The sequence below is a fragment of the Salvelinus alpinus genome, chromosome 1 (assembly GCF_045679555.1).
Source record: "Salvelinus alpinus chromosome 1, SLU_Salpinus.1, whole genome shotgun sequence".
In the NCBI taxonomy this organism is placed as follows: domain Eukaryota; kingdom Metazoa; phylum Chordata; class Actinopteri; order Salmoniformes; family Salmonidae; genus Salvelinus; species Salvelinus alpinus.
Genome location: NC_092086.1, coordinates 15,485,555 through 15,496,700, shown reverse-complemented (window position 1 = coordinate 15,496,700; position 11,146 = coordinate 15,485,555). Strand labels below are relative to the sequence as shown.

Sequence of the window (11,146 nt, the reverse complement as noted above, 5' to 3'; positions counted from 1 at the left end):
AGCCCTGTTTAGTGAGAGAGAGAGAGCACCTGGAAACAGCCCTGTTTAGTGAGAGAGAGAGAGCACCTGGAAACAGCCCTGTTTAGTGAGAGAGAGAGAGCCCCTGGAAAACAGCCCTGTTTAGTGGGAGAGAGAGAGAGCACCTGGAAACAGCCCTGTTTAGTGGGAGAGAGAGAGAGCACCTGGAAACAGCCCTGTTTAGTGAGAGAGAGAGAGCACCTGGAAACAGCCCTGTTTAGTGGGAGAGAGAGAGCACCTGGAAACAGCCCTGTTTAGTGGGAGAGAGAGAGAGCACCTGTAAACAGCCCTGTTTAGTGGGAGAGAGAGAGAGAGCACCTGGAAACAGCCCTGTTTAGTGGGAGAGAGAGAGCACCTGGAAACAGCCCTGTTTAGTGAGTGAGAGAGAGAGAGAGCACCTGGAAACAGCCCTGTTTAGTGAGTGAGAGAGAGAGAGCACCTGGAAACAGCCCTGTTTAGTGAGAGAGAGAGAGAGCACCTGGAAACAGCCCTGTTTAGTGAGAGAGAGAGAGAGAGAGAGCACCTGGAAACAGCCCTGTTTAGTGAGAGAGTGAGAGAGAGCACCTGGAAACAGCCCTGTTTAGTGGGAGAGAGAGAGAGCACCTGGAAACAGCCCTGTTTAGTGGGGGAGAGAGAGAGAGAGAGCCCCTGGAAAACAGCCCTGTTTAGTGGGAGAGAGAGCACCTGGAAACAGCCCTGTTTAGTGGGAGAGAGAGAGCACCTGGAAACAGCCCTGTTTAGTGGGAGAGAGAGAGAGAGCACCTGGAAACAGCCCTGTTTAGTGGGAGAGAGAGAAAGCACCTGGAAACAGCCCTGTTTAGTGGGGGAGAGAGAGAGAGCACCTGGAAACAGCCCTGTTTAGTGGGAGAGAGAGAGAGCACATGGAAAACAGCCCTGTTTAGTGGGAGAGAGAGAGAGCACCTGGAAACAGCCCTGTTTAGTGGGAGAGAGAGCACCTGGAAACAGCCCTGTTTAGTGGGAGAGAGAGAGAGCACCTGGAAACAGCCCTGTTTAGTGGGAGAGAGAGAGAGAGCACCTGGAAACAGCCCTGTTTAGTGGGAGAGAGAGAGAGCACCTGGAAACAGCCCTGTTTAGTGGGAGAGAGAGAGAGCACCTGGAAACAGCCCTGTTTAGTGGGAGGGAGAGAGAGAGAGAGCACCTGGAAACAGCCCTGTTTAGTGGGAGGGAGAGAGAGAGAGAGCACCTGGAAACAGCCCTGTTTAGTGGGAGAGAGAGAGAGAGCACCTGGAAACAGCCCTGTTTAGTGGGAGAGAGAGCACCTGGAAACAGCCCTGTTTAGTGAGAGAGAGCACCTGGAAACAGCCCTGTTTAGTGAGAGAGAGAGCACCTGGAAACAGCCCTGTTTAGTGAGAGAGAGCACCTGGAAACAGCCCTGTTTAGTGAGAGAGAGAGAGAGAGAGAGCACCTGGAAACAGCCCTGTTTAGTGAGAGAGAGAGAGCACCTGGAAACAGCCCTGTTTAGTGAGAGAGAGAGAGAGCACCTGGAAACAGCCCTGTTTAGTGGGAGAGAGAGAGAGAGAGCACCTGGAAACAGCCCTGTTTAGTGAGAGAGAGAGAGAGCACCTGGAAAACAGCCCTGTTTAGTGAGAGAGAGAGAGAGCACCTGGAAAACAGCCCTGTTTAGTGAGAGAGAGAGAGCACCTGGAAACAGCCCTGTTTAGTGGGAGAGAGAGAGAGCACCTGGAAACAGCCCTGTTTAGTGAGAGAGAGAGAGCACCTGGAAACAGCCCTGTTTAGTGAGAGAGAGAGAGAGCACCTGGAAAACAGCCCTGTTTAGTGAGAGAGAGAGAGAGCACCTGGAAAACAGCCCTGTTTAGTGGGAGAGAGAGAGAGAGCACCTGGAAAACAGCCCTGTTTAGTGGGAGAGAGAGAGAGAGCACCTGGAAACAGCCCTGTTTAGTGGGAGAGAGAGAGAGAGAGCACCTGGAAACAGCCCTGTTTAGTGAGAGCACCTGGAAACAGAGAGAGAGAGAGAGCACCTGGAAAACAGCCCTGTTTAGTGGGAGAGAGAGAGAGAGCACCTGGAAACAGCCCTGTTTAGTGAGAGAGAGAGAGAGCACCTGGAAACAGCCCTGTTTAGTGGGAGAGAGAGAGAGAGCACCTGGAAACAGCCCTGTTTAGTGAGAGAGAGAGAGAGAGCACCTGGAAACAGCCCTGTTTAGTGGGAGAGAGAGAGAGAGCACCTGGAAACAGCCCTGTTTAGTGGGAGAGAGAGAGAGAGAGCACCTGGAAACAGCCCTGTTTAGTGGAAAACAGCCCTGTTTAGTGGGAGAGAGAGAGAGAGCACCTGGAAACAGCCCTGTTTAGTGGGAGAGAGAGAGAGAGAGCACCTGGAAAACAGCCCTGTTTAGTGGGAGAGAGAGAGAGAGAGCACCTGGAAACAGCCCTGTTTAGTGGGAGAGAGAGAGAGCACCTGGAAACAGCCCTGTTTAGTGGGAGAGAGAGAGAGCACCTGGAAACAGCCCTGTTTAGTGGGAGAGAGAGAGAGAGCACCTGGAAACAGCCCTGTTTAGTGAGAGAGAGAGAGAGCACCTGGAAACAGCCCTGTTTAGTGAGAGCACCTGGAAACAGCCCTGTTTAGTGGGAGAGAGAGAGAGCACCTGGAAAACAGCCCTGTTTAGTGGGAGAGAGAGAGAGAGAGCACCTGGAAACAGCCCTGTTTAGTGAGAGAGAGAGAGAGAGCACCTGGAAACAGCCCTGTTTAGTGGGAGAGAGAGAGAGAGCACCTGGAAACAGCCCTGTTTAGTGGGAGAGAGAGAGAGAGCACCTGGAAACAGCCCTGTTTAGTGGGGGAGAGAGAGAGAGCACCTGGAAACAGCCCTGTTTAGTGGGAGAGAGAGAGCACCTGGAAACAGCCCTGTTTAGTGAGAGAGAGAGAGAGAGCACCTGGAAACAGCCCTGTTTAGTGAGAGAGGTGAGGAGAGGTATAGAGCGAGTCTAAACCTCCATAGTGTCCTCATGCAGTACTATACATTCTACCTGGTAGTCAATATCTGGGGGGGTTATTAGGTTGTGGCAAAAAATCTGTTTTATAAAAATTAAGGAGTGTTTAAACCTTTTTATTTAACTAGACAAGTCAGTTAGGAACAAATTCTTATTTACAATGATGGCCTACCGGGGAACAGTGGGTAGCCACGATGCTAACGATCCCCGACCTTGTTCAGGGACAGAACGACAGATTTTTACCTTGTCAGCTCGGGGATTCGATCCAGCAACCCTCTTGGTTACTGGTACAACGCCCTAACCACTAGGCTACCTGCCGCCCCCCTAACCACTAGGCTACCTGCCGCCCCTCTAACCACTAGGCTACCTGCCACCCCATCCTCACTTTACATATGAATGAACCAGCCAAAAGCATTTCCTCCAGCAATTATGCTGCTTCTGCTTATAACTATTTGTTGGTCTGTTATGTCATGGTATGGAAATACTGGTCTGTAGCAGCCAGTCGAATTATACTACTCCTTATCAGTGGTCTGTAGCTGGCACCCTAATAATACTACTCCTTATCAGTGGTCTGTAGCTGGCACCCTAATAATACTACTCCTTATCAGTGGTCTGTAGCTGGCACCCTAATAATACTACTCCTTATCAGTGGACTGTAGCTGGCAGCCAGTCGAATTATACTACTCCTTATCAGTGGTCTGTAGCTGGCAGCCAGTCTAATTATACTACTCCTTATCAGTGGACTGTAGCTGGCAGTCAGTCTAATTATACTACTTATCAGTGCCTTTTAGTCCTTCTCTGTTTATCACTACTGTCAGTTAACTTCTTACGGATCATTGGGACACTACCGTCCCACATGGCCAACATCAGGTGAAATTGCAGAGCGCCAAATTCAAATTACAGAAATCGTAATGTTAAACATTCATGAAAATACAAGTGTCATAAGGGTCCCAGCTACATAACAAATGGTCCTTTTGTTCGATGAAGTCCTTCTTTATATCCCAAAAAAGTATGTTTCAAAGGCGCGCTTGACTCAGTAATCCACCGGTTTCCCTCGTTCAAAATGCATACAAAATGAATCCCGTAAGTTACCGATTAAACTTCTTCTAAACAAGTCAAACAACGTTCCTAATCAATCCTCCGGTACCCTATTATGTAAATAAATGATACAATTTAAGACGGAGAATACCGGAGACCACTACCGGAGTTAAATAACGGAAGTACACGCACCGGAACGCGCTACAAACACTACAGCCAAAATGGGAGCCACTTAGAAAAACTACAAATAATAGCTAATAAAAAATAAAAAACAAGCCTGAAACTCTTTCTAAAGACTGTTGACATCTAGTGGCAGCCCTAGGAACTGCAATCTGGGAGGGCTTCCTTTTATATTCCCATTCCCAGCCATTGTAATCAGAGGTGAGCTGGAGAAGGGGGGGGAAAAATCTGGATGGATTGCCCTCGGGTTTTTACCTGCCATATCAGTTCTGTTATACTCACAGACATTATTTTAACAGTTTTGGAAACTTTAGAGTGTTTTCTATCCAATACTACGAAGTATATGCATATCCTAGCTTCTGGGCCTGAAAAACAGGCAGTTTACTTGGGGCACCTCATTCATCCAAATTTCCGAATACTGCCCCCTAGCCCGAAGAAGTTAACACAATGTTAAAACCTCTATGGCTGTAGTAGTAGTGTCCCTGTACTGTGCTTGTCGTTCATCCCAAATGACACCCTATTCCCTTTATAGTGTACTACTTTAGACCAGGACCCTGTATAACCAGAGAGAGGGATATCTGTAGGCTATAGCTCTATATGTGGTGCTGCTCGTGGCATTTGGAGACTTTACAGAGCCATCCTGGTTGGCACCAAATGTTCCACGAAGACAATAACATTCTGTCATAGAACCTTTTGGCAGAATGGTGGCCCGTTTGACAAACTTGGGTTGAGGTTTAGAATTTCAAACTCCATAGAAATAAACTTCAAACTTGATACGGTATCTATGGGCCTCCTCCCGTAGACCCGCCTTGACTCAGTTTCTGGGTGACTTGACTATCCGTTTCAGCCCTGTCTTCACTTTTGACTTCAACAAGACTGACTTAGTCTCAGCAGGACATGAACTGGTCTGTCAGGTTCCTAGTATCTCCCCAGAGAGAGGGGCTGAGGCCAAGGCCAAGTCAAGGGTAGTTGAGCCCAGGGACCTAGGTCATTTAAGGATAGACTGTCGGAGCTGTCTGTCTCAGGATGTGTGTTTGACAGAGAGGAGAAGGGGAGGAGGGCCCCACCTCTCACCACAGGAACCACACACAGACACTCAGTCACCACACCACCTCCATCACACACAGACACTGTCACACACACCACCTCCATCACACACAGACACTGTCACACACACCACCTCCATCACCAGCAGTTGGTGTCACGCACAGACTCTGGTCACCACACCACCACGCAGTGACACATCCCTGCAGACTTCACGTGACCAACCAGCAGTAGCTGGTTTTAAATATATATATATATATATATTTATTTATTTTTTTAACCTTTATATAACTAGGCAGGTTAAGAACAATTCCTTATTTGCAATGACGGCCTACCAGGGAACAGTGGATTAACTGCCTTGTTCAGGGGCAGAACGACAGATTTTTACCTTTTACATTGTTAGCGCAGGGATTTAATCTAGCAACCTTTTGGTTACTGGCCCAACGCTCTGACCACTAGGCTACCTGCCGCCCCTCTGACCACTAGGCTACCTGCCTCCCCTCTGACCACTAGGCTACCTGCCGCCCCTCTGACCACTAGGCTACCTGCCGCCCCTCTGACCACTAGGCTACCTGCCGCCCCTCTGACCACTAGGCTACCTGCCGCCCCTCTGACCACTAGGCTACCTGCCGCCCCTCTGACCACTAGGCTACCTGCCGCCCCTCTAACCACTAGGCTACCTGCCGCTCCTCTGACCACTAGGCTACCTGCCGCCCCTCTGACCACTAGGCTACCTGCCGCCCCTCTGGCCACTAGGCTACCTGCCGCCCCTCTAACCACTAGGCTACCTGCCGCCCCTCTGACCACTAGGCTACCTGCCGCCCCTCTGACCACTAGGCTACCTGCCGCTCCTCTAACCACTAGGCTACCTGCCGCTCCTCTAACCACTAAGCTACCTGCCGCCCCTCTGACCACTAGGCTCTGGCCATGTCCCTCTAACCACTAGGCTACCTGCCGCCCCTCTGACCACTAGGCTACCTGCCGCTCCTCTAACCACTAGACTACCTGCCGCCCCTCTAACCACTAGGCTACCTGCCGCCCCTCTAACCACTAGGCTACCTGCCGCCCCTCTGACCACTAGGCTACCTGCCGCTCCTCTAACCACTAGGCTACCTGCCGCCCCTCTAACCACTAGGCTACCTGCCGCCCCTCTAACCACTAGGCTACCTGCCGCCCCTCTAACCACTAGGCTACCTGCCGCCCCTCTAACCACTAGGATACCTGCCTCCCCTCTAACCACTAGGATACCTGCCTCCCCTCTAACCACTAGGCTACCTGCCGCCCCTCTAACCACTAGGCTACCTGCCTCCTCTCTAACCACTAGACTACCTGCTCTAACCACTAGGCTACCTGCCGCCCCGGGTTAAGCCATAACGTCACCAGTGTAGGGGTGAGCTGGCTGTGTGTTTCAGGAGGACCAACAGCCCTGTTTTATAAACCAGAGAAACAGTGGAACCCATTACACCCCTGCAGACGTCACGTGGACCGACCCATGTCAACAGCAGTACAGTAGTGGGTTAAGCCATAACATCACCAGTGTAGGGGTGAGCTGGCTGTGTGTTTCAGGAGGACCAACAGCCCTGTTTTATAAACCAGAGAAACAGTGGAACTCATTACACCCCTAAAGTCACTCCCAAATGGCTCCCTATTAAGTGAATTACCATCGGTCTCTGGCCGAAAGTAGTGCTGGATATAGGGAATAGGGTACTGTTTGGGACACAAGCCCTGCTCTCTGTGTGTTTTATATAAACACGTCTTAGCTCTGTCTGGAGGACTACTGTGGTGTTTGTATTACTGTCCTCATGGGTACCAGAATTCCACTGAAGTCCCCACAAGGATAGTAAAACAAGGAACGTTCTCACTCACTCACACTTATATGTATATATGTATGTTTCCCAGGTCCCCACAAGGATAAAGGCTATGTTAGGGTTAGGAGTTGGAATGTTGTGTCCCCACAAGGATAGTAAAACATGTCCTGTGAGTGCATGTGCCTAAAACTATTTGAGTGTGTTCCTGCACTACAGAAGAAACAGGTTTGTATGTATGACTGTATACCTTGCTCTGTCCCTGTCTCTCGCTCCCTCAGTCCCCCCCCCCATCCCCCCTCGGTCTCTCTCTCCAGAGGTGTTGGTGGAAGTATGACCTTCTCCTTAATCTTCGTCATGCCTATTCATTAGCTCAGTGGATTAACGTAGTCACTCAACTCTCTCCCTCCCAGGGGTGCGTGTGTTGGTAGATGCCAGAGAAAAGCTCCACATCCCGTGGGGAGAGGCGTCCAACCAGAGGCACGGAGAGACCATGATGGCGTTTGACACGAGGTCGGCCAGGATGGCCCACGGCGTGGTGGAGACCAGGGACTTCCAGCAGTACCTGCCCTCCATCCGGGCCCTGTGGGCCGACACGGCCATCCAGGACGCCTACGACAGACGCAGGGAGTTCCAACTGGTGAGGACACACCTACAGAAACACACACATGGATAGAGACGTGTGTGTGACACACACATACACACACACACACACACACACACACACACACACACACACACACACAAAGGCCCAACATATACAACCAACAAAGGGGCTTGCAGCTGGAATGATGGGCACAGAGTAATTGAGTGTTGGACTCTGTCTCTCGCTGTCTTTCTGTTGCTCTCTCTCCCTCTCCCTCTCTCTCTCGGTGGTCTTCGTGTTGGCTTGTAAAGCAGTGTGTCGTTCTCTTGTTGATGATCTATAGCTGGACGGAGGACTGTGCAGGGGATTCTCCACACTGGAACTGATGCTCTTTTAACTCTGTAAACTACCATCACTCATTCAGTTTAGGCACAGTCACCAAGCCTCCTCCAGCTCCAATCCCTCACCCCCCTCTCTTATCATGATAAAACATAAAGCAGACAGAGAGACCACACACACACACTGTTAAAGGACTAGTCCCCCCCCACCCCAATACATCAGTGTCTGTCAGTCTGTTCTACATCGGAAGTGGCTTTCCTAGATGCATGGTGACATTTCAGCTGCCTTGTTCACTGTTACGGTATTTAGGGGCCAGATTAAACCACAGATTAATCCAATGGTTTTGGACTAAGAATCACTTTTCAACTGAGAATATTTTTAGTCTAGGACTAGGCTAATATGTGTTGTGGAAACCTGCCCTAGTGTTTGACCCTCAGACACTACACTACAAGGGGTGGTAGATGGTCTCAGACACTACACTACAAGGGGTGGTAGTCTCTACCACCCTCAGACACTACACTACAAGGGGTGGTAGTCTCTACCACCCTCAGACACTACACTACAAGGGGAGGTAGTCTCTACCACCCTCAGACACTACACTACAAGGGGAGGTAGTCTCTACCACCCTCAGACACTACACTACAAGGGGAGGTAGTCTCTACCACCCTCAGACACTACACTACAAGGGGTGGTAGTCTCTACCACCCTCAGACACTACACTACAAGGGGAGGTAGTCTCTACCACCCTCAGACACTACACTACAAGGGGAGGTAGTCTCTACCACCCTCAGACACTACACTACAAGGGGTGGTAGTCTCTACCACCCTCAGACACTACACTACAAGGGGTGGTAGTCTCTACCACCCTCAGACACTACACTACAAGGGGAGGTAGTCTCTACCACCCTCAGACACTACACTACAAGGGGAGGTAGTCTCTACCACCCTCAGACACTACACTACAAGGGGAGGTAGTCTCTACCACCCTCAGACACTACAAGGGGTGGTAGTCTCTAAAATGTTTTCTGTTCAGCTGTGTTTCCCAGACATATGGACTGGTGCACTTAACAAAATAGATGGCATCATGAGGCAGGAAAATTAGAATATTTGTGGGCAGAAATGAAAAAGTGTGTTCGAGCAAGCAGGCCTACAAACCTGACTTAGTTACACCAGCTCTGTCAGGAGGAATGGGCCAAAATTCCCCCAACTTATTGTGGGAAGCTTGTGGAAGGCTACCTGAAAAGTTTGATCCAAGTTAAACAATTTAAAGGCAATGCTACCAAATACTAATTGGGTTCATGTAAACTTCTGACCCACTGGGAATGTGATGAAAGAAATAAAAGCTGAAATAAATAATTCTCTACTATTATTCTGACATTTCACATTTCAGAATTAAAATAAAGTGGTGATCCTAACTGACCTAAGACAGGGAATTTTGGTCAGAAATTGTGAAAAACTGAGTTTAAATGTATTTGTCTAAGGTGTGTGTAAACTTCCGACTTCAACTGTATATATTCACCACAAGTGGCCAGTGTAGAAATCAAACCCACTACGTTGATGGTGCATACAAATGAACACGCTCCAACCAGCTGACTCACTGAAGCTACTTTGTCACTGTTTGTCTCTGGGAGATTTTCTGCTGTAAAATCTCTTATGAAGGGACACCTATACCAAGAAGTCAGGAAATAAGACATTCTGTTTACTAATATTGAACTGAGCCATTGAAACCAGTTGTGTGAGCTGGACTTCCTGATTCCTGCCAAACCCACAACTGATTCCCTAGTGATGTTTCTAAAGGGGTTTCTGCTAGTCTGTCTTGTTAGCTGTCCTCTGCCAACTCACTCATCCCAGGGAGGCTGTCATCTGAGACCGGGGTGTGACGGAACCGCAGCACGCCATACTCCCTCCCAGTTCTGCTAATACGCACTCTCACTTCCCAAAAGATGACACAGAATGGACACTCGGTTCACCATTAAGAGGAGGGTTAACATGGACACTCAGTTCACCATTAAGCGGAGGGTTAACATGGACACTCGGTTCACCATTAAGAGGAGGGTTAACATGGACACTCGGTTCACCATTAAGAGGAGGGTTAACATGGACACTCGGTTCACCATTAAGAGGAGGGTTAACATGGACACTCGGTTCACCATTAAGAGGAGGGTTAACATGGACACTCAGTTCACCATTAAGAGGAGGGTTAACATGGACACTCGGTTCACCATTAAGCGGAGGGTTAACATGGACACTCGGTTCACCATTAAGCGGAGGGTTAACATGGACACTCAGTTCACCATTAAGCGGAGGGTTAACATGGACACTTGGTTCACCATTAAGCGGAGGGTTAACATGGACACTCGGTTCACCATTAAGAGGAGGGTTAACATGGACACTCGGTTCACCATTAAGAGGAGGGTTAACATGGACACTCGGTTCACCATTAAGAGGAGGGTTAACATGGACACTCGGTTCACCATTAAGAGGAGGGTTAACATGGACACTCGGTTCACCATTAAGAGGAGGGTTAACATGGACACTCGGTTCACCATTAAGAGGAGGGTTAACATTTTAGAGAGGCTCAAAGTTGAGTCTGAATTCTGTTGCGTTTGATGCTCAGGGCTGTTTGTGGTCTGTTTATCAAATAAATACATCACATTTATATTGTGTGTGGTAATATAAAATATTATACCTTATACAGTTTCATCTTAAAGTGGAATCATTTATTTAAAACAGTTTAATGGTGCTGGAGGGGATAGCAGACATTTTACAGGCTAACAGTGGTGGGCCGTCAGGGCCTGCAAGGCCTTCTCTGCTGGCCTAAACATCATCAGAATATATATTTTTTTTAAATATATTTTCCCACAAATATGTATTAAATTATTCCCCAGAGTAAGAATTATACTCTTCATTTCATAGCTTTCCTCTTGGTTGCACTGCTTCCAGCCCCAGGTTGAGATTTGGAGGGCTGGTCTTTATGTTAGATCTTTTATCCAATCATATTCAGCCATCATGTGTTGCCAGGGGTCTAAAATCTGCCCTCAGGCCTTCAGAATCAACAGTGCGGGCGCTTGTAGCTTAAAGTGAATGGAAATGAAAATTTTGTGTCAACCAATCAGCTTTAGAGTTGGCTATTGTACGCCTGCTGGCTGGCTCCAGTGTTACACAGGAGCCA

The 11,146-nt window shown here is 48.9% G+C and overlaps 1 protein-coding gene across 1 annotated transcript in view; it reads left to right on the top strand.

The window, feature by feature from the left end:
- The window catches only part of gna13b (guanine nucleotide binding protein (G protein), alpha 13b), a 39,782-nt gene that overhangs the window by 6,115 nt on the left and 22,521 nt on the right, over positions 1 to 11,146 (top strand). The window contains exon 2 of the mRNA XM_071392438.1: positions 7,463 to 7,689. Within this exon, the coding sequence (XP_071248539.1) occupies positions 7,463 to 7,689 (227 nt within the window). The remainder of the gene's footprint in view (positions 1 to 7,462; positions 7,690 to 11,146) is intronic.